The sequence below is a fragment of the Encephalitozoon cuniculi genome, chromosome V (assembly GCF_000091225.2).
Source record: "Encephalitozoon cuniculi GB-M1 chromosome V, complete sequence".
NCBI lineage: Eukaryota > Fungi > Microsporidia > Unikaryonidae > Encephalitozoon > Encephalitozoon cuniculi.
In genome coordinates this window covers 141495-161944 of record NC_003232.1, presented here as the reverse complement: position 1 = coordinate 161944, position 20450 = coordinate 141495, and the positions used below count along the sequence as shown (strand labels likewise).

The following is a 20450-nucleotide window of genomic DNA, read 5'->3' as shown; positions in this document are numbered from 1 at the left end:
GCAAATAAAAAGGCCTTGATGCTTGTAAACAGGACCTTAGAGTACAAGAAGTTTGCAAGAAGAAGGGACACTAGGTTCACCCCGCTTTCTACTGCGAACGTGAGGGCATCCTTGAGTGATGTGAGGCGGAGCATCTCCAGGTTGGGCATCACCCAAGAAAAACATACCATGCCTTCGTTCTCATCGAAAAGAAAGAAAAAAGACGAAATTGACGAGATCAAGAAGTGCATAAGTGACCAGATTCTTCATGCAGAGAAGAGCATTGGCGAGGCTTTGAAGAATTTGAGTTCAAAGGTTCTCACGGAATGCATGCACGGATACTTCTTTGGACAGCTGAAAGCAGCAATTCGTGACTATAGAGGGCTGCAGCAGAAGTTTCTGAAGAACATAGACACGCATGAAGAGGCGGAGTGTGAGGATGAAGAGAATGAGAGCAACACAATGCTTCTTGAAAATGTAAAGGACTTGAGAAAGTCGATCTATGACCTTACCTCTGTCCTTCTCGATATGAAGATGGCTGTTGGGCAGCAATCGCTCCAAATAGATAGACTGGACTTTTATCTCGACTCTATAAACTTTTATCTTGAAGGAGCCAACAACGAGCTGGAAAAGATACCCGCCTCCCGTCGGAGAGTGAAGGATAAGGTCATGTACTCCATGTTACTTCTTTCCATTGTGCTTGTTCTTATGTCTATGATAAAGATCACCAGGAGCAAGTAAGAAATACCGGGCCAAGAAAATATTTTGGCAGATTCCGGGGCTGGAGAAATGAAAAGAGCAAAGACTGCGAAAGAGGGTGGATGGCCAGGAATTACGTTCTACACCGCGCTTTCCAAAAGCTCTGTGGACTATGAGACGTTTAGGAAGTGTGCGGAGAGGAGAATAGAGATGCTGAGGTGTGAGGAGGGGGACGGCATCATTTCTAAATGCCTTAGTACAAGCATAGAAGAAGATATTCTCTCCCACTTCTTCTGCAGGGTGGTGTGTTCCCAAGATGCATGGAATGCTGTCTGGTTTGTGAATGCAGAGGTGAATCTGCTCCGACTGCGAATATCTAAGAATCCGGGTGGTGCAAGAGCGTTTTTTCTGAGTGAGGTACTGCCCCACATGGATGGGGCAAGGACCCAAGACGGCGTCCTGGTGCTAGGAATGAGAAGTAGATACAACCCAGATGTCGTTGCTAGTGCAGCGTCTTCAGAGGTCCTTGTTCACTTCACGAAGGTCATTGACCTGATTGGAAAAAGGGCGGTTGTGCCTGAAGGAGGATACCTCAGGCTGAATGACGAGGGCATTGGATCGCTACTTGTCAGCGAATTTAGAAGATATCTGAGCAATAGGATGGATGAGCTAGTGGAGATTTCTTCTAACGAGCCCGATGAAAGAATGAGAGTCCTTTCCACAAGCTTGCTGGCGAATCCAACAGGATACGAGAGAGGTACTAACTTTTCGTTGGAGAGTTCGGAGAGATACTTTCCACCATGCATGCAGGACATAATGGAAAGGCTGAGAAAGAATAAGCATCTCAAGTACAATGACAGGCAGACGCTATGTCTTTTCCTTAAGGACTGTGGGATGAGTGTTGAGGATGGGATAGCATTTTTCCGAGGTTCGTTCAAGGCTCCCCGGGAGGTTTTCGACAAGGAGTACCTGTATTCCATTAGACACAACTATGGCCTTGAGGGAAAGAGGGCAAACTACTCCTGCTTTAGTTGCTCAAAGATAGCAAACATGACGAATGAGGAGAGAAGGAGCAGCTGTCCCTTTGTTGGGGACCCGGAGCATATAAGAGAGCGAATTAAGGATGTGGGGGCCGACATTGAGGATATTATGGGGGAAGGCCCATTTAATGGAAAGTGCACCAGGCTTCTCGAAAAGCTAACGTGCAGGAAGCAATCGAGGCTGGTTGCAACACCTGTTAGATACTATCTCGAGTGCAAGGATCCTGAGAGAAATGGTGGGGAAATTTGAGTGTAGATGTATTCAAGACATGTTAGGAAGAAGCCCTGGCGAATGAACGAAAAATCCCGATTGAACCTTATTCTCAAGTGCATTGCCTATACCAAAGAGCCCAAGATTCTCATCCTCATAAATCTGCTAGAGATAGCATGGAAGGCAGCCTGTATAGTGCATTCAGATAAGTTCTCTTTTTTTGTTGTCAACAATGAGACCATAGATACCATAAAGGGCGAGGACTCTGCGGAGTTTGCTCAGGAAATTACAAGGGCTCTGTCCGAGACGCGCAACAAGCTTGAATGCCTTGAGAGGCAGATATGTGGATGGTATATAGATGCACATAGGCTGGCTGAGGACGAGCTTGGAGAGGAGGCTATGATGGAGTTCTATCAGTATGTCGGGAGGGAGTTTAAGAAGATGTTTTCACAGTCGTATCATGCCAATGAGCCGTCTAGGGATGACAAGAGTGTCTGGGGAGAAAAGCTTTTTCGCACCATTGATGCATGTAATGCAAAGGAGGCAAACCAGAACCAAAAGATCGACAAATGGATAAGGAAGTTCAAGGAAGAGTTTCTCGGCTCGGAGTATGTCAGGTTCATAAGTAGAAACAAAATCGCCTACACAAACTACGCCTTTGAGAAGCACAAGAAAGTGATCAGGAGGATCCTTATGGAGGGCGAGTATAAGGGACATCTCTTTAATTTCCGCGCTCTGCCCCGGTGCTCTAGCTTAATACTGCGTCTTATTAGCTAGAGATTTGAATATATGCTTTGTTGTTATTGCCGCTAAATATTTTCCGTATCTCCCTCTCTTTCCAAAGAAAGGGCTTGAATTCTTCCTGTGGATGTGACCCACGGTGTGCTTTGATGAGCAGCAAGATTTCCTCTTTAAAGCACAAGTACTTAAGAAAGCTCGAAAGGTTTCCGTTTGAGTCGAAAGAGGAGGCCACTAGGGTAGGGGTGGGGGGTTGCACAGTAGGCTATACGAGAGGTCTTGTTCCATTAGAAACGCCATTTTCAATGAGGTCGGTCCGGGGCAGAAAGGAGATAGTGGTGCCTGACGCGCCTATCCAGGAAGAGTATTTGTCGTCGTCCTCATCTGGAGAGGACACAGACTCCGAGGGGTTTGAAGGAGATCTGCATCTAGTGATTGATCTTTTCGTGAAAGGGAAGGAGATTATCCGTGAAGCTCCACTCACCATCGTTAGGGGCAGGAAGTATGGTCTTGTGGGAAGGAATGGGATAGGAAAGACCACGCTCCTGAAGGCCATCAGAAAGAGGAGGTTTGGAATTCCAAGAGGAATGAGGATCTACATGATCAAGCAGGACCTGATTGTTGATGAGACTGTGGAGGACTTTGCAGGGGCTGAAGCTGGGAGAATACTGAACGGGCTGGGGTTCACCAAGGACATGGCGGTCAAGAACATGAGGGACTTAAGCGGAGGGTGGAGAATGCGTGCCCATCTGGCAAAGGCAATAAACGCAGATCCGGATTTGTTACTTCTGGATGAGCCCACGAATTACCTAGACATCAATGCGCTGAGTTGGCTTGAGGGGAAGATAAAAGAGCTCAAGACAGTAATCATTGTATCCCACGACAGGAACTTTCTCAACAACACCACGGAGATGATACTTCATCTGAATGATCTGAAAATCGATGTATACAGAGGGAACTACGAGAGCTTTGTGAAGCAAAGAAAAGAGAAGACGGCTTCAGCAAGAAGAGAATATGAAAGCCAACTCCTGGTCAGAGAGCACATGCAGTCTTTTATCGACAGATTCAGATACAATGCAAAAAGAGCCTCTCTTGTGCAAAGCAAGATAAAGATGCTTGCAAAGATGCCGACGCTTGTTGCTCCCAAGCAGGATCCCGTTATTAAGTTCACTTTTTCCTCCACACCTGCCCAAGGGGCACTGATAGAGTTTGTCAACGTTGTATTTTCCTATGGATGTGGAAAAGTGCTTGGGGGCCTGAGCATGAAAATCAACTCTGATTCCCGGATAGTGGTGGTGGGGGCCAACGGACAGGGAAAGAGCACATTTCTCAAGCTTCTGGCTGGAAAGCTTGAGGCAACGGAGGGCAGTATCATAAGAGCCCCATCCCTTAGGGTTGGATACTTTGCCCAGCATCACATAGACCACTTGAGAGTCAATGAAAATGTGCTCGACTTTATGATGAAGTCGTATACCCAGGAGGAAGCCAGGCGTGCTCTTGCATCATTTGGACTGAGTGTCGACAATCAATGCATAGGAACCCTTTCTGGAGGGCAAAAGAGCAGGCTAGGATTTGCAATCATCAACGGATTGAGCCCAAATCTCTTAGTTCTGGACGAACCTACAAACCACCTTGACATGGAGTCCATTGATGCATTGGCGGAGGCGCTTGGAAGGTTTAACGGGGCTGTTGTTTGCGTCAGCCATGATCTGAGCTTTATCAGCTCGGCTTTTAGGGAAATATATATATGCGAGGATGGTTCCATCAGGAGATTCTATGGAGACATCCTTGAGTACAAGAAAGGCCTGGGTGTTTAGATTAAAGACTATCTCCAACTTGTTTACTTAGAAGCTTATTGAATTCCATCTTTCCTAAGCTCACTTTCGTGAGACATGCTCTCAGGTACCACCCACCCCTTCTCGTGTGGAAACTCATTTCTAAGGTGTCTTGGGGTAAGGAAGGATTCGAGCTGCTGCTTTATCTCCTCAAACTTCTTTCTGTTGTTCATCTATTAGGTAGAGTCCTCGGCTATGTCTTATCCTTTGATTATGTGCATGCGGTCCTATTGAATTCCTTTGTGAATAGAACGTGTCCAACGTTTGATTTGGCTCCGACCAATCAGAGCACCTGGCACACACTCTCTATTGGACCTTATGAAGCACCGTGCTGCAATAGCATGGCAGACATTCCCTTCCCATACCTCCTTTGTTTTTAAAATGAAAAGAATGGAACCCTGAAATGATCGGGCAACTAGTTAATGCCTCTGTAGCAATGCTAGTTCTCTACAATACTCTTCAGGCATTCAAGGCATGCAGAGAAGATAGGAGACTTTATAAAAGATACAATAAGTATTTCATGGTCATTGCAGTGTTTCTTGTACTAGACAACTTGTTTTCGTTCGTACTCGACTTTATCCCTTTCTACCAGCTGTTTAAGCTGATGGTGGTTGCATGGATGTCTATACCTGCGTGCACTGGAGCGGTATTTGTTTACAAATTCTACATCCTGGGATTCATGGACAAGTACCAGGGTGATCTTGAAGAGATGGTTGAAAAGGCGAGGTCTGCGGTGTTCAAGTACTTCAATGAATGCTACAAAAAGGCGCAGAAGAACTACCAGAAGCACAAGAATGGCGAGGCAGAATGTGAATCTCTTGGAATAAGAAGCGAGGGGGAGGCCAGGGCCTCTCTAGATGATTCGAACATGGAAGATGTTTCTGATTCTGGATTTTCCACCATTGACTCGACTGTTGTCAATGGAGAGAAGCAGAGCTCTGCCTTTGATTCCAAGCTGGAAAGCAAATCTGCTGCCGATGCTCAGGAGTAAATAAAAGCTCCCTTGTGAACTATCTTTCTGAGTGTAGCTCTGAAGAAAATTTTTAGCACATCTAGTCCGATTTTGTTCCCCTTGATAATGGGAGCAATTGAAAGTGCAGCCCGGGCAGCTTTCAAGGTTTTTGTTAACGGGATCAAGAAAGTCAGACGTAAGGCTGGGAAGCTGGTATTCAGCTCCAAAGATGAAAGGAGGCCCTCCATCAATCCTAACAGAAAAGAAAGAGAGGCAGGTTTCTCTGTGGAGTCGAAGGTTCTGAACTCGGAGGAACTCCTCCCGGGTTACGAGGCTCCCATGAGCGAGAGACCCTTCAAAGGCCCCGTATTCATTGAGATGGGGCAGGATCCAGCCTCAATAAATGCTAAGCCCAGGAAGATAGGAAACGATATCTTGTTCCTGTACGACATTGACGATACTCTCTACCATCCATCAAACAACCTCCAAGAGATGGAAAGAAAGTTCCTTGTGGAGAAATTTCTCTCTCTCAAGGAAGGGTCTACCCCGGAGATGTTTGAGGAGCAGCTAAACGTAGCGCTCCTTTATTCAGCTCTCTTCTACAAGTATGGGAACCTTTCTCTTGAAGAATATTGGGAGATGATCTCCGAGTTCGATTACCTCCAGTATCTTTCTCCAGACATGGACCTGAGGAACTTTCTTCTTTCCATGAAGAATGTTAGGAAATGCTGCTTCACAAACGGTCCTCGGGACAGAGCCGAAAACATTCTCACGAAGATAGGAATCTTGGACTGCTTCGAGGTTGTCGTCTGTATAGGAAAGTATGACAAGACCTTTTGCTGCAAGCCACTGAGCGAGTCTTATGAATTCGTGACAAAAGTTCTTGGGATAGAGTCTCCTGGGAACGTTTACTTCTTTGACGATTCAGAGAACAATATCATCAAGGCGAGGGAGATAGGATGGAATGGATGGCTAATTACAAGAGACTGTAACATTCTTGATGTCTCATCCCGTCTGTTCCAGGCAATTTGCAATGATGCCTCTAGCCCTCATTTCCAAGAGGTGCCACCAGACATCTCCAGCAAGATGGCTTTGAGTTGAGGTTTTCCAGCTCATGAATGTTCCCATCTCCAAAGAAAACCCATTTTCAAATAAACGGATACTGGTACTATTCTAGCTCCGTGGCCAAGGGCATGCATCTCATTATCTTCTGAGATAGGAGCTGTTGAAGTCAGTATGTGCTTCTTATTCTGTTTCAGTTCTCATTGGCACACAGTGCAGCGATGATGGAGCTGTAACAGAATAAGACTTACTCAGAAAATATTTTTCTCCGTACCCACAGAAGCGCCTCTTGAGTTGGTGAAGTATGAGATGGACAGCTTAATGGAAACCCCATACACCAACATTATCATGCTTTCAGCTCTACGAGTTGTTTTGCCTACCTGACACCGTCACCTCACCATTGCAGATGTGTCTTTTCCTTCGAGAGGAAAGAGCTTTTGGCTCTATTCCAGGAGGACCGGATGTTCGATTTGAAATGACCACTATTAAGTTAAGCTTAATCGCAATATATGTCGATTTATTGCCCAAATTAAATCCAATACGACATCTAACATAGATGATAATACCCCATGAAAGAACTTATCGATGAAATCGAGGCCTTCCAAGCAGATATAAAGAAGGATCTGGGGCTTGACGATGCTCTTCTAACTAACCAGGCAATAATCGACTTCATTGGCAACTGGGACTACTTCTTAAAGATAAAGAACGGAGACGTAGGAAAGGAAAACAACCTGAGGACATTTAGAAGCTCCATGGAGAAGGTGAACATCAAGAATCCTGAAGGAGAAGTGTATGCCTTGGCAGAAAAGCTGAAGAGAGCATATCACCAGAACGAAATAAACTAATGGCTTTGTATCTAGCATCCGTTGAGTTGGTTAAGAAAGTCTGCAGGTAATACTACCAACAAGGTTTTCTCCCCGTCGGGATCCTTGTGGCATCAGTGATAATCAAGTGTGAGGTGTCAGAGCTAGGGGCTCAGTCTTCCCGAGTAATCTTCTTCGACTTAACCTGGTCCCAGTCGGTGCTCAGAACAGTTCCTTCGGACTCGTAGAAGGACTTCTCCATTGCCCTGCGGACATCGTCTCCAGATCTTTGATAGATCTTACTGAACAGATCCATCACAGAGGGGTTTTCCTCGTCTCCAGAGTCCTCCACCATGGTTTCTTTGCCGTCGTCCTGGGGCTTATCGGCCGGTCTTCCGTTGATCCCTCCCCATCTCACCATCTCAACCTTTCTGAGATGGACTTCTACTCTTGACCTGGACTCGATAAGTCTGATGTCTGGATAGACATCTTTGTAGAGAGAGATGGTTATGTCATTCCATAGCCTTAGCCTTCTGGGGCCCTCAAGCACAGGACTTATCTGGATGTCGCCCACAGGAGGCCTGTATATGAATATTATTGCAGTGTCCTTTGTTTCTGCAAAGTCGTATGCCATTTCCATCTGTCCTTTGTTTACCCAACAAAAATTTTGGTAAAATAGTTGTAACTTATTCCAGTGGAACCCAGAAATTGTACCGATGTATTATGCAATGAGGACTATCAAAGATCCTACCGCTGTGGTTTCAGCTGCAAAGATCGAGCATAGGAGGTATCCATGTGTTGCCATAACCAGAGGTGCAACTGTTGAGATCTACAATCTGGGCATGAAGCTAGTGGATGTCATACACCCCAATGGATATGTGACACTCATCGTTCCTGTGCCATTCAGAAATGCTAAGAGATTCCTGATGGTCTGCAGTGAAGGTGAGTATGTTATCATGAGTGAGAACAGGCCCGTTGTATGGGGAAAGATGCCCACCGCCTCGCTCTACACCAGATGCGTCAGGTCCTCGAGGACCCTCGTATTTATCGCTGAAAATAGCACTATTGCAGTAGCGAGCCTGAATCATGATGGACTAGTCTTTGGAGATGACATAAATGATTTTGGGTACTACAGGATCCTTGATTGCTTTTCGAGCAAGGGAGATGTTGCCTTTTTACTGGAGGACATTTCTGGAGACGTCTTCTACTCTAGATACCTGGTAGCATCTGGTAAGCCCAGGATGGTTCTAAAGGAAAAAGCTCTCCTTAGAAGGGGACTGGTGTCTGCAAGGCCCATGGGGGACGGACTATTTCTCATAGGAGGGGGAAAGCTGTACTACTATGCCAAAGGCAGGTTCATACTCGAGAGCGAATTTGCAAACCCTGGAGTTAAGAACAGCTTACTAACGGACAGAGGCGTTTTGCTTTCGATGGAGGATGGTGAGCTTATACGGGTGTCCCTGGAGAGGAGTGTTTCTGCAGATCCCAAGGCCCAGAAGGGGGAGGATGTTCCCTGTGAAGAGCTGTCTCTCAAGATCGAGGTCCTGGGCAACCTTGGGTCTTGGCTCACTGTGCTGCTCCACCTCGAAGATGAGTTGTATTATGGAGGGTCATTTTCCGGTGATTCCTACTACTTGAAGATAGAGAAGGAGCTGAAGATTCTGCGAACCTTTGAAAACAATCCACATCCTAGATCCCTATCGTATTTTGGCGCCTCTTTCAAGTATATTGCAAGAAATGCTATCAAGAAAATTACATATGCAATCGATCTTTTAGCAGAGTCCAGATACAACCTTCCAAGGGCCGTACGAAGGTTCGGGATGGCCGGCAGCATTCTTATTGTGTCATATCCAGACGAGGGAAAGGTGTTTACAGGAGCGATGGACGATGAAAGGTGCTTTGATGAAATCATGAACATCCACATCGACAATCACTGCTACTTCAATACCAAAAACCATGTGTTTTGCCTCAGAGACGGAGATGTCTTAAACTTAGAGATAGGGGGCATTGTGCTGTCCTCCTACGACAAGGACCTGTGCATTGTATTTACTAGAGACAGGCTTCTCAAAGCAATATGCCTGGAAACAATGGCATGTGTCAGATCCTTAGAATGTCCCTACGAGGTAAGTCTTCTTCACCTCAGTAGCCATCTGTTTATATCAACGTACTACGATGAGTTCATCATTATGGACCGGTTTCTACGGGTCATGCACAAGAGAAGGCAGAAAACCTTGAAGTCGGCATCTGTTGTGGACAACAGGCTTTTTTTTAGTGGCATGGATGGAGTGGGGTATGAAGCTGTCTATGAGGGAGAGTCGGAAATGGGCGTCGAGAGCATCATGTCTGTGCTAGAGGAGATTGCGAAGGAGGATAGATGGAAGCTGCTTGTCCTTAGGCCCTCATTCTCTTCTGATTGCATGATTGAGGCCATGGTCCCTGTTGGAAGGTACATCATGGGAATTGGGAGGTCTACCATATTTGTGGACCTCCAGGACTTCACATGCCACAGATGCTCTTTGGAGGGCATATCCCATGCTTTTGTTACAGACCAGCTGTATGTTTCTGTAGGGAAGTCGATCCACAGATGCCACTTTGGGTCTATCTCTAAGGTCAAGATCTCCACAGAGGATAGACTGCAGGAGGCAAGCTCCAGGAATGAATATGTGCTGAAGTTTTCTATCGCGAGTCACGGACGGGAGATTACTGGATTGGTCAATCCGATCCTTAGCGTTGACGATGACGCTGTTGTGAACTCGTATCTCACGCTAAAGGTGAGGAGATATGTATACAACTTCTTTCTCCAGGATGAAATGGTGATGGATGCAAGATTCCTAACAAAACACTACTTTGTTGTTGTGAGCAATCTTTCCAAGGAGAGCAGTTTCTCAACGCTCGCCATGTTCTCTACAAGAGGCAACTGCATCAAGCTAGTGTACGAAGTCACAGGCAAGGGCATTGCATATGCGCTGGATTCTTCCGGAGACTATCTAGTGACACACAGAGGTCCGAGCATATATGTATATAAAAGACAAGCACAAGTCCTCGTGGAGCTGTGTGCGATGAAGATAGATTTCATTCCATACAGAATAGTAATGCATGGAGATAAGATTGCTTGTTCCTGCATTTATAGGTCCTTTGGGGTCTTTACATTTAATCAAGAAACCAACCACTTGTCCTTGGCCTTTCTCTCCAGAAGCAGAGAGCAGGTAGAGTCCATGGTATTCGCCCTGGGAAGGCTTATTGTTTCCACCACGGACAGGAAGATTCTGCTCTTAGATGAGAATTATAGCATCGAGATTTTTTTTCCTGGGGATGAGGTGACAAGTATGTGTCCGGGCTCTCTGTCACTGTGCCGATCAGATTCCGTCTATTTCACAACAAGAAACGGCAGCCTTGGGATACTAACACGCCTTGACCTCAGCAGTGGAGACACCGACCTCCTGCTAGAGCTAGAAAAACGCGCTGGAGAGCTGGTTCCATTTCCCAGAAACAGGGCATGCAAGGTCATAAACATCGATACGATAAACAACATGAGCGACAGCGATTTGGAGGATTTTATTGCTACTTCGAAGTATGATAGAAATAGACTGATTGCGATACTGAACAAGGTCAACGACCTGCACTAGAAACAAACATACCGGCTTCACCATGACTAACCACATCCACTACGACGCTTAACAACCCCCTATGGGCCACACAGCCACATAGAGTAGAGCCTACCGGAAGTCCTTGGTGACTCTTGCTGTTTGCAGCGCCTCTATGATGTTTTCCTTGGTTATGACAAGCGAATCTGCATCGAAGTTCTGCTTCAAGCACAATGTTGCTGCATCCCTGATTAAACCTGCTATTTCTGCACCGCTAAATCCCTCTAATTCCAGCTCTTCAAAATCAAAAGGCTCTATTGGGACGCCTTCAGCACATTTCCTAAATATGTCGATGCATCCTTTCCTGGATGGTAGCGGGACCCTGAGGATCTTATCGAATCTTCCAGGCCGCAGTATGGCCTTGTCAATGCTCTCAATCCTATTGGTAGCTCCGATTACATACACATCCCCCCTGTCCTCAAGCCCGTCCAAGAGTGTCAATATCTGGTTAACTATGCGGCCGGTGAACTCATTTCCGCTCCTTTCTCCACACAGCGAATCTATCTCGTCAAAAAACAGGACGCATGGCTGCAGCTGCTTGGCCTTGTCAAACAGCTTTCTTATCTCTTTCTCGGAATCCCCGACATATTTGCTTATGAGCTCCGGTCCCTTGATGCTCAGGAAGTTACAGTGACTCATGTTCGACACGGCCCTGACAAGCAGCGTCTTTCCACATCCAGGAGGTCCATAGAGGAGGATCCCAGAAGGCCTTGTGATTCCGAGCTTGTGGAATTTCTCTGGAAACCTTGACGGAAAAACAATGCTCATATTGAGCTCATCCTTGACATCCTCGAGAGATCCAATGCTGTCGAATGTGATATCCGTTCCCTTCCACCGTATCTCCCTCAGTGCAGCCTCAAAGTCAGCCATCCTAACAACCGGGGACCCGTCCATCACAGCCTTTGTGGAGGCGATCTTCAGAGTTCTCTTCAAGTCTCTTGCAACAAATCCAGGCATCAGCTTCGCAAGGTCTGTCCAGTCAACCCCCTGGCACTTCATTTTCTCGGCGAGCCGGGCCAGGATATCCCTCCTCTCGTCCGTGGTGGGTATTTTCACCAGCAACGAGTTGTCAAACTTATTGAGACTCTCATGTATGAGTGCAGGATTCCGAGCAGTGGAGATCACAATCGATTTTCCCTTATGATTCTCAAGATACTCTGAAAGCTGCGAGATCACTTTCCTGTCGTCCTCTCCCAGGGCATCGATGTCCTCAATAAGTATGATCGATCTTTCAAGCAGAGAAGATTTCCTGAACGACTCCCGAAGCTCCTTGTCGGAGTCCATGCATGCTTTGACAATGGGAAGCTTATATTCCTGGCTAATGCAGTTCACAAGAAATGTCTTCCCAACCCCAGAAACACCATGCAGCAGGAGAGTGCTGGGAGGATGGATCCCAATCTCGTCATACGATGCTTTGGCAAACAGTGGGTTGTACACAAGCTCCGTTATCTTCGGTAGCAAGTACTTTATCCCCCCTACACTGTGGAGCGGTGGATACTCGCGGTCTATCTTCAAACTCTCGTTCAGATGCGAGGTAATATACTTATCTCTAAGAGCAGATCCGGCATCTCTCACTAGATTTTTTCTGTTCATCCAGGGGATATCCGTAGCTTACACAATTTCGGCTTGTCAAGATTGAAGCAAAGGGCCACAAGAGTTTATTGTACCGAGCTAATACTCGACATGCTTAAGATCCCCCTGGACCAGGAAGGTGTATTTCGGAAGCCTCGGCTGGGTACACAGTATCTTGAATGCACCTGCATTGATGACAACCACATATCCAAGAACGGGAGACCCGGCAACATCCTCTATCTCCCTAGCCTCGGAAATCCCCAGAACAGAATTCTCAGCAACCTCCACGTCTGAGGCCTCCACACACCCAACCTTCCTTGTACTTCCCAACGGCAGGGCACTAACAGGTGCAACATACATCTCTCCTATCCTTACAACCCTCCACTTGTACTTCACGTTGAATGTAAAGGGTGTGTACTCGTTATTGACACCCTTGAAGTACCTAGATATGCTTCTTCCGACCTCTTTCTCTTCAACAAAACCGCTCCTGTTTATCATCAGCTTCTCTGCTATCACATCCAATGAGTGGTACAGTCTTTCGTCTCCCACAACAACAACTCTATCAACCTCAAATCTCTTTATTAATGTGTTATAAAACGCAGACGTGCCTTCGGGACAGAGTATCAGGTGAAGGTCCTCTACATTCTTGGCCTTTATGGCTTCTTGCAGCTTGGTTGTCTGGAGGTCATATAGTTCCATGTTTGTTATCTCTGTGGATCCGTAGTAGAAGGACAGGGGATTCTTTAGCCGGAGCCCTTCAATGCAGTCTATTAAGGCATCCACATGTATTGTGCTCAGGGCGCCAGGAAATATGTTTCCCTTCGACGGATCCACCTCTGTGAACAGCACCTTCTTGCCCAGGCGCACAAAGAAGTTGATTAGCGTGAAGCAAAACGTAGATCTCCCGTTTCCCACTACCATGAATGTCTTAAGCTTGCTGTAGTCAAATCCCCTCTTGGAAAAGAAGCTGAGGATGTTGAATATCAATGGGACATTCGTTGTGTCGGACACATACTGGAGATCGCAGGCACCCTCGACCTTGAGTTTGCACCCAGAAAACGTGAATATGAATGTCTTTGTGTTCCTGAATGCATACCACCTTTCGTTAAGAAGCTCCTGCCCCTTGATCTCTGCGAGGCCCGACACAACCATCACTTTCAGTTTCTGAGTCTCGTTGACTTCAATTCTGAACTCCTGGTTTGGCTGAAGCCGTATCTCCATCACAGGGTGCATAGGATTTTTTTAATAAGCAAACAGAAAATATAAGGGCTGCCACTTTAATTGTAGGCCTCTCTGACCATGTCCAAGTCCTTCTCCATCTCTTCTCTTATGGGCCTGATAATCTCATCAATAAGTCGTGCTGCATTACTCTTGAGGTCTCCGGGATGGATCGATTTCCTGACAAACTCCTCCTCAAACTCCTGGTACTTTTCAAAGGCCATCTCCCTTCCATCTCTATCGGTAATTCTAACACACTCTCCCTTGAGCTGAAGGATGGGGAAGACAATGTGGGAAAAAATCATCATCAGGCCGTTGTCCTTGTTTCCCTCCTCGCAGAAGCATTTTCTTATCTTTCTCCAGATGGCTTCCTTGCTGTCCATAAGGTCAATCTTCGAAAGGTCGTCGGAGCTGCTCATCTTGTCTGAGTTCAGCCCCGGAAGCATTGGGCTCATCAAGTGTATTCTCTTCTCGTAGTTGAGAAGCGGGAGGTATTTCCTAGCATATGTAAATATCTTTCTCTGGTCGACTCCTCCGAACTGTGCATCCACAGACAGATGCACCTCGTCAAGAGCCTGCATCGACGGATACACCAACGAGCTTACCATCGGGTTTTCCACCTGCCTGACAACCTCTGCTCCGGCTTTTTTTGCGTCGTGCTTGGATGTTATGGATAGAATCCGATACAGGTCCATTGTGTATCTCTCAGACTTTTGGAACTCGCTGCCCTTGACAAACTGGATTCTATCGAGGTCGACGCACAGCATCTTCAGCGCAGACTTGATTAGCTTCTCGTAGTATGCGCATCTATGCTGGACTTTCTCGATGGGTGCCTTGAGATTATCCAGAAACCCGTGGATATCTGCAAATAAAATCTTTACGTTGCATCCAGCATCCACAAAGTCCTTTATCTTCATCAGGGGGACCAGATATGCTATATGAGGCTTTCCGGTTATTGCAGTCCCCCAGTAGACATTTAGCTCTCTTTCAGAAACAATCCTCTTCAGTTCCTCCTCACCCAGTATCTCCTGGAGGTTTCTTGTAATTAGATACAGCTTCTGCTCGACGCTCATCCCGATGGGCTCTATGGAATAGAATTTCATGTGATAGAGCTGGGGTGGCATGGAAATCGATTCCAAGAAGAAGGAGTACTTGGATCACCTGCGCAAAGGCCTTGAGGCGGTCATAGAGGTCCAGGAGAGGGAGAATCCAACAACCAGGTTCAAGTGCAAGCTTGTACTGGTGGAGAACAGAGTGGGTTCCTATGTGTATTCACTAAGGGTTGTATCGATGTCGAGGAAGGCCAAGATATCGAAGGTTCTGGGTGAAGAGAAAAAGATCTTTGTACAAACACCCAATGGGCCCTTGAAGTGTACGGTTATAGGGATAGAGGGGGATGTGGTCAGGGTCATCGGGCACAGGAGGCTCAAGGGGTATGATTTTGAGGCTGTCCTTGATCTGAAGCACAACAACAGGATTCTGTTGGATAATCTTGAGCGATTTGTGGAGTCTCGAAGGGACTTCAGCGATGCAATAGTAGAGACATGGAGAATGAACGAGGAGTGGGGATGTCCCGAAAAGGATGTGTGGGATGTAAAGAAGAGCATAGCAGCTGAGACGTCAGACTTGAATTTCTATGACTCCTCACTGAATTCAAGCCAAAGGAGTGCAGTGGAGATGCTAGGATGCAGGACTCCCTACAAAATACTTGGGCCGCCTGGGACTGGGAAAACAAGAACCGTGGTGGAGATAATATCCCAGCTCCTGGCGGCCAACAGCAGTGTTCTTGTGTGCGGGCCTAGTAATGTGTCTGTCGACAACATCATAGAAAGGTTTCTGAGGAGCAGATACTTTTTGTGCAACCAGCCCTCCTTCTACCGCCTTGGAAGCTCTACAAAAGGTCTCAGCCACCTGAACCTGGACTTTTTGGCAGAGTCGCATACAAAGTTTATGAAGGAAGAGAAGGGCGACAGGAGCTTCCGCAGGGACCTGAGGGAGAGGCAGAGAAAGTTTGTTGAGGAGAAGCAAGCCAACTCTCCTGTTGTGTTTGCCACACTTTTTTCTTCTCTCAAGGAAAAAAGAAAGTTTGACTGGGTTTTAGTTGACGAGGCGTGCCAGGCATCAGAAGCAGAATCCTTTCTTGCGGTTGTCAAGGGGAGGGCATTCATTCTAGTTGGGGACCCTATGCAGCTATGCCCAGAAACCTCGTCCTTATACGAATCACTTGCTCTCCCAACCATGCTTCTAAATGAGCAGTACAGAATGCCTTCAGATCTTTTGAGGTTTAGCAACGAGGTGTTCTATAGAGGTCAGGTCAAAAGTGCCACAAGGGAATGCACGCCCGTCTTTGGCAAAAGCTTTATTTTGTTTGTTGATACCCAGTACTTCGAGCTCTACGAGAGCGGAGGCGTTTCAAAGTCGAATATTGGCGAAGCTGAGATAGTCCGAAGCATTGTTGGGATCCTCAAGGAAGAGCAGGTCGGCATCATAGCACCATACACATCCCAGGTCCTGCTTCTGCGTGAGATGGTGGATGTGGAGGTCTCCACCGTGGACGGATTCCAAGGGCAGGAAAGAGACTACATAATACTAACGCTGGTGAGGTGCAACGATAGGGATGACTTCGGCTTCTTAGACAACGGAAAGAGGCTTAATGTTGCATTGACCCGGTGCAGAAAAGGACTTGTGATTGTTGGAGACTCCAGAACATTCAGGAGGTCGGAGACTTTCCGAAAGCTATTCAGGTTCCTAGGGGACAACTCCTTGTGCCTGGACCCCGAGACATTGAAGGACTTCGTAGCAGCAAAAAGATAACCACCGGCGTATCCAACTGCTCAATGATACAGAAAAAAACAGTAGGCTTTTAATGGATAAATCCGTATCTCAAGCTCATGGGACTTTTACAGATGTGATCTCTATGGGCCTCCTGCATACTGGGCAATTGCTTCTTGCTCCGGTTGCAGCCCACTTCACAATGCACCTGGTGTGGAACTTGTTCTTGCACGTTGCACACCGACTACTTGGAAACGACGAGTCGTGCATATCTATGACAAAGTAACATATGGGGCATTCCCTATGCCCCGAGATCTTCTCGTCAATGTTGATCTTCCACAAGCCCACAAGCTCCATGAACTTCGAGCACTTCTTGATCATCTCATTAATCCTGAGGTTTAAAAGGCTTTTTCTCCCGATCTCTGAGGTAAAGATTGGCTTTTTGTATGGATATCCTGATGGGATGGCTATCAGAGCTGTGAATAAGGTGCCTCCTGCCGTATAGGTGATTCCGATATCAAATCCATTGGTGAGCTTCCGGGCCTTAACCGTGACATCTGCTATGGTCCTGGACGCCTCCTTTAGTATGAACGAGTCCAAAGACACTTCCATCTTGGGAATGCTGGAAAAGATATTGGGAAACACAAATGCAAACAGAGACCTCTGCTCAAGGCCAGCATCCTGAAGAAACACCCTCCACTCTTCCTTTTCTCCAACCATCTTCTCGAAGAAGGCGTTAATGCTGATGTTCCTGACAATCAGCAAGGAGTTCAGGAGAAGGTCCCAAAACAAAACTGTAGACCCAAGGAAACACCCTCGGAGGAGAACATAGACCTCACTATCGACAGAGTTCATGTCCAGCCTTGATATGCTGTACATGTTGAGTACCGAATCAGCTATGTGGCCATAGATGCTCCGCAGTAACGGAAGGTATATAGTGTGTCTCTTTCTATAAAACTCCTTCCTCGACAGTAGATGGTCTCTTTCTATCATCCGGACCACACCCTTCATATCAAGACTTCTAAGGTTTCTGTAATTAGATTTGGCGAGCAACATTAGGAGATTATCGTCTGCTGACTCCCTATCTGCATTTGGAAACTCTGGGCATCCTTCGAATGGCAGCTCTACGAAATTAATGGGAAACCCTTTTCTGCATGCTAACTCCAAGGTACTGACTGCACGGCTTAACGCCTCGTTGCTGAGATAGGAGAAGTCAACAGATGCAACGAACTGCGGCGGAACATCGTGCTTTCTAAGGACATAATCGATTGCACGCGGTCCTCCGCGTTCCAGAAGCTGCTCAAGCTTCCTGTCACTGCATCTTCTCGATGGAAGACCCAGATCAGAAAATACCTTCTCGACAAAGTGGTGGTTTTCCCCCAGATAAATGCCTCTCCATCTGTCGATGGTGGACTTGCTCTGGAGAACGTTCTTACCCAGCATGTTCCTCCCATCCTCGATTCCTCTGCTTCTCAATTCTCGGTCCAGAGATTCGTCTTCGTCGTCACACATGGCGTCCAGGAGAAGCAGCAGGAATGCCTCTCCAGGACCCTTATATATTTTCATATATAAATCCCTGAGTTTCAGCAGCACTTGGCTTTGCTCTCTGATCCCGACATTCTTGTAGAAGCACTCATCCAGGTCATAAAACGGATTCGTGTAACTGGTGCTGATTGGAACCTCCAGCGAAGGCAGCTGAAGAACAACTGCATTGTATAGCATGTCTCTGTTGATTACGTTCTTTTCAACCATGCTCCTTATAAACCCACTGTCCAAATACTCTTCCAGGATCCTGCTGTAGTCAATGACCCTAGGCCGATCTACTCTGTCTCCGAGCCTGTAGTAGAAGTCAAGGTCCAGTGCTGGAGGAGTATCTGAAGACAAGTAGATCTCCATTAGGGATCTATCATCATATGAAAACACCAGTGACCTTAGAAGGTCCAGATCCTTGCATGCATCCATGAACAACTTGAGACTGTCCTTGCATACGGTCTTTCTTATCTTTTCCTCTTCCACATCCTCAGGATACTTCAACACTAATGGAAGAAGATCGCAAGTGAACGATGTATTCAGCATATATTCCTTTGGGAATACATTCACAGAATGCTGGAACACTTCCTCTACTTCCTCTCTAGTGAACTCCTGCGGGTTGAGCTCTACGTTTAAGATGTCTCCTCTGATGATCTTCCTCTTCCCTTGGACCCCATCGAGCGAGGATAGGAGTGCCTTGAGGATGTCTTCATTTCCATCAGGACCAATCGAAGAGCATTTGTGGAAGTGGTTGTCCTCTTGCCCGTTATCCAGATGCCCCATGTTTCTGGAGGAGTCCTTGACATCCATCTTGGCAACTAGCTTGCTAATGTCCTCATCCCCTTGGAAATGGATGTTTATCACGTTCTTAACCAGCCTGTTAACTACATCAAAGTCGACATTCTCGTTCAGGAATTGGAAGTCGCCAAGAAACTCGAGAATACATAATCCTTCAAGAGACCCATTCTTCAGATACTCCTTCAGATACTCCTCCTTGTTCTTGACCTTGGAAAAGACCACTCTGAGTGAGTCGGGGCTTCTTACAGGTATGTCATCGCAGACATTCAGCCTCTCCACCACCCTAGAAAGTATGTCGCCATCAAGATATTTTCCATCGTCTCTGATACACTCTGGCACAGTGTCGGATATATCCAGAAGTAGTCTCCATTTGAGATTCGCAAGCTTGGGGCCCTTGACCGCAATAACCTTTTCATACAAGCCTTCAATCCTCCCCAACGCTTTGCATAGCTTGTAGACCTCCCTCAGCTCCCTAGGCGAATTCAGATCTAGGTACTCGATGCTCTCTGCAGCCATCCGAGAGTAGTCCTTTCTTCCTTTCTTCACCAGCAACTGAAGACATACCAATCCAAGCACTGGATCTTCTTTGAAATCCAGCATCCGCACAAACTCGTCTTCTAGCTCTCCTATGTCGACAAACTCAGCGAAAATCTTCCTCGAAACGACATATTCAGGATTCTCTATAAATCCATAAAGCCAGGCAGAGAGCACTTTTTTGAACTTCGATCTATCCTCCACAGAAGAGAGAAGCTTGTAGAGCACGTCGATCGATAGATTTTTAATCTGCAGGTTCTGAGACTTTATGGTGTCCTCCACTATCTCTAGCAGTGTGTCGATGTTTGCTTCCACATCAACAGTATCCAGTACATCCTTAAGCTCCAGGAGCCCCCTGAGCTTTGTCTTCTCGCTTCTCTTTCCAATCTTCGAAACTATTTCGTAGAGTCTAGAGTCAAACTGCAGGCCCTCCACAAATGGATTCATTCAGGGTGCTCGATCTGCAGCTTTTTGCGTAAACACGAAAGTTATGAAACGCCAGAGGGGATCCCCCGGATGAATAGTCTCTTGGCGGGGCTTCTCTTGGCCTCAGAAATCTTGTGTTTTTCGCAGGAAATAATTTCTACAAACTGCTCCAAAGGCATCATCCGATACACAACCACACATCGGTCACCACACCTTCTTGCAGTCGAATACCCCTCAAACGTGATTCCACACCTGATATCCACACCGGTCTACAGAATTATTGAGGAGAAACTGTCTACCATTGTCATCTTCCGTCTGGAAGGTAAGAGGGTACTGAATGTTCCTTATGAAAAGAACCTGTGCAGGGTCTGGGAGTGTTCGCCTTACATCGATGAGGGTGTTGTGATCAAGGCCGTAGGGGCCATTGGGAACAGGGTTGTTTGGAAGGACAGTGTTGTTGATTGGGTTGTGATTCCAGACTTTACTATGCAGTTTGTGGCGTTCAACAGCTTCGGAATACTTCTTACACTCATAATGAAGGTGTACTGTGACCCGGAGAATGTTTTTCAGAGGACGGGAGGCCCCACGGATTAAAGTGTCTTTGTTCGACTTGCTGAGACATTGTTTTGAACGGATT

At 46.6% G+C, this 20450-nt stretch overlaps 16 protein-coding genes across 16 annotated transcripts; 10 read left to right on the top strand and 6 right to left on the bottom strand.

Moving 5' to 3' along the window:
• Positions 1-18: 18 nt before the first annotated feature.
• Positions 19-720, top strand: ECU05_1220 (uncharacterized protein; the record flags this gene model as incomplete). Its single annotated transcript, NM_001041331.1, has 1 exon — positions 19-720. One exon carries the CDS (start codon positions 19-21, stop codon positions 718-720), a length of 702 nt encoding a protein of 233 aa, NP_597465.1.
• Positions 721-768: 48 nt separating this feature from the next.
• On the top strand, positions 769-1968 carry ECU05_1210 (uncharacterized protein; the record flags this gene model as incomplete). Its single annotated transcript, NM_001041330.1, has 1 exon — positions 769-1968. One exon carries the CDS (start codon positions 769-771, stop codon positions 1966-1968), a length of 1200 nt encoding a protein of 399 aa, NP_597464.1.
• A 42-nt stretch (positions 1969-2010) lies between these two features.
• On the top strand, positions 2011-2706 carry ECU05_1200 (uncharacterized protein; the record flags this gene model as incomplete). The annotated part of the gene is made up of 1 exon (NM_001041329.2): positions 2011-2706. One exon carries the CDS (start codon positions 2011-2013, stop codon positions 2704-2706), a length of 696 nt encoding a protein of 231 aa, NP_597463.2.
• A 113-nt stretch (positions 2707-2819) lies between these two features.
• Positions 2820-4484, top strand: ECU05_1190 (uncharacterized protein; the record flags this gene model as incomplete). The annotated part of the gene is made up of 1 exon (NM_001041328.1): positions 2820-4484. One exon carries the CDS (start codon positions 2820-2822, stop codon positions 4482-4484), a length of 1665 nt encoding a protein of 554 aa, NP_597462.1.
• A 35-nt stretch (positions 4485-4519) lies between these two features.
• Positions 4520-4675, bottom strand: ECU05_1185 (uncharacterized protein; the record flags this gene model as incomplete). Its single annotated transcript, NM_001415634.1, has 1 exon — positions 4520-4675. One exon carries the CDS (start codon positions 4673-4675, stop codon positions 4520-4522), a length of 156 nt encoding a protein of 51 aa, NP_001402584.1.
• A 230-nt stretch (positions 4676-4905) lies between these two features.
• Positions 4906-5493, top strand: ECU05_1180 (uncharacterized protein; the record flags this gene model as incomplete). The annotated part of the gene is made up of 1 exon (NM_001041327.1): positions 4906-5493. One exon carries the CDS (start codon positions 4906-4908, stop codon positions 5491-5493), a length of 588 nt encoding a protein of 195 aa, NP_597461.1.
• An 87-nt stretch (positions 5494-5580) lies between these two features.
• Positions 5581-6555, top strand: ECU05_1170 (uncharacterized protein; the record flags this gene model as incomplete). The annotated part of the gene is made up of 1 exon (NM_001041326.1): positions 5581-6555. One exon carries the CDS (start codon positions 5581-5583, stop codon positions 6553-6555), a length of 975 nt encoding a protein of 324 aa, NP_597460.1.
• Positions 6556-7085: 530 nt separating this feature from the next.
• On the top strand, positions 7086-7361 carry ECU05_1165 (uncharacterized protein; the record flags this gene model as incomplete). Its single annotated transcript, NM_001415633.1, has 1 exon — positions 7086-7361. The coding sequence occupies one exon, from the start codon at positions 7086-7088 to the stop codon at positions 7359-7361; it is 276 nt and encodes a 91-aa protein (NP_001402566.1).
• Positions 7362-7491: 130 nt separating this feature from the next.
• ECU05_1160 (uncharacterized protein) lies at positions 7492-7959 on the bottom strand (the record flags this gene model as incomplete). The annotated part of the gene is made up of 1 exon (NM_001041325.1): positions 7492-7959. The coding sequence occupies one exon, from the start codon at positions 7957-7959 to the stop codon at positions 7492-7494; it is 468 nt and encodes a 155-aa protein (NP_597459.1).
• Positions 7960-8035: 76 nt separating this feature from the next.
• On the top strand, positions 8036-10945 carry ECU05_1150 (uncharacterized protein; the record flags this gene model as incomplete). The annotated part of the gene is made up of 1 exon (NM_001041324.1): positions 8036-10945. One exon carries the CDS (start codon positions 8036-8038, stop codon positions 10943-10945), a length of 2910 nt encoding a protein of 969 aa, NP_597458.1.
• A 90-nt stretch (positions 10946-11035) lies between these two features.
• ECU05_1140 (transitional endoplasmic reticulum ATPase) lies at positions 11036-12556 on the bottom strand (the record flags this gene model as incomplete). Its single annotated transcript, NM_001041323.1, has 1 exon — positions 11036-12556. The coding sequence occupies one exon, from the start codon at positions 12554-12556 to the stop codon at positions 11036-11038; it is 1521 nt and encodes a 506-aa protein (NP_597457.1).
• Positions 12557-12634: 78 nt separating this feature from the next.
• ECU05_1130 (pre-mRNA cleavage GTPase subunit) lies at positions 12635-13756 on the bottom strand (the record flags this gene model as incomplete). Its single annotated transcript, NM_001041322.2, has 1 exon — positions 12635-13756. The coding sequence occupies one exon, from the start codon at positions 13754-13756 to the stop codon at positions 12635-12637; it is 1122 nt and encodes a 373-aa protein (NP_597456.2).
• Positions 13757-13812: 56 nt separating this feature from the next.
• ECU05_1120i (tyrosine--tRNA ligase TYS1) lies at positions 13813-14826 on the bottom strand (the record flags this gene model as incomplete). The annotated part of the gene is made up of 1 exon (NM_001041321.1): positions 13813-14826. The coding sequence occupies one exon, from the start codon at positions 14824-14826 to the stop codon at positions 13813-13815; it is 1014 nt and encodes a 337-aa protein (NP_597455.1).
• Positions 14827-14875: 49 nt separating this feature from the next.
• On the top strand, positions 14876-16567 carry ECU05_1110 (uncharacterized protein; the record flags this gene model as incomplete). Its single annotated transcript, NM_001041320.1, has 1 exon — positions 14876-16567. The coding sequence occupies one exon, from the start codon at positions 14876-14878 to the stop codon at positions 16565-16567; it is 1692 nt and encodes a 563-aa protein (NP_597454.1).
• Positions 16568-16642: 75 nt separating this feature from the next.
• ECU05_1100 (uncharacterized protein) lies at positions 16643-19834 on the bottom strand (the record flags this gene model as incomplete). Its single annotated transcript, NM_001041319.1, has 1 exon — positions 16643-19834. One exon carries the CDS (start codon positions 19832-19834, stop codon positions 16643-16645), a length of 3192 nt encoding a protein of 1063 aa, NP_597453.1.
• Positions 19835-19903: 69 nt separating this feature from the next.
• ECU05_1090 (uncharacterized protein) lies at positions 19904-20407 on the top strand (the record flags this gene model as incomplete). The annotated part of the gene is made up of 1 exon (NM_001041318.1): positions 19904-20407. The coding sequence occupies one exon, from the start codon at positions 19904-19906 to the stop codon at positions 20405-20407; it is 504 nt and encodes a 167-aa protein (NP_597452.1).
• Positions 20408-20450: the final 43 nt, after the last annotated feature.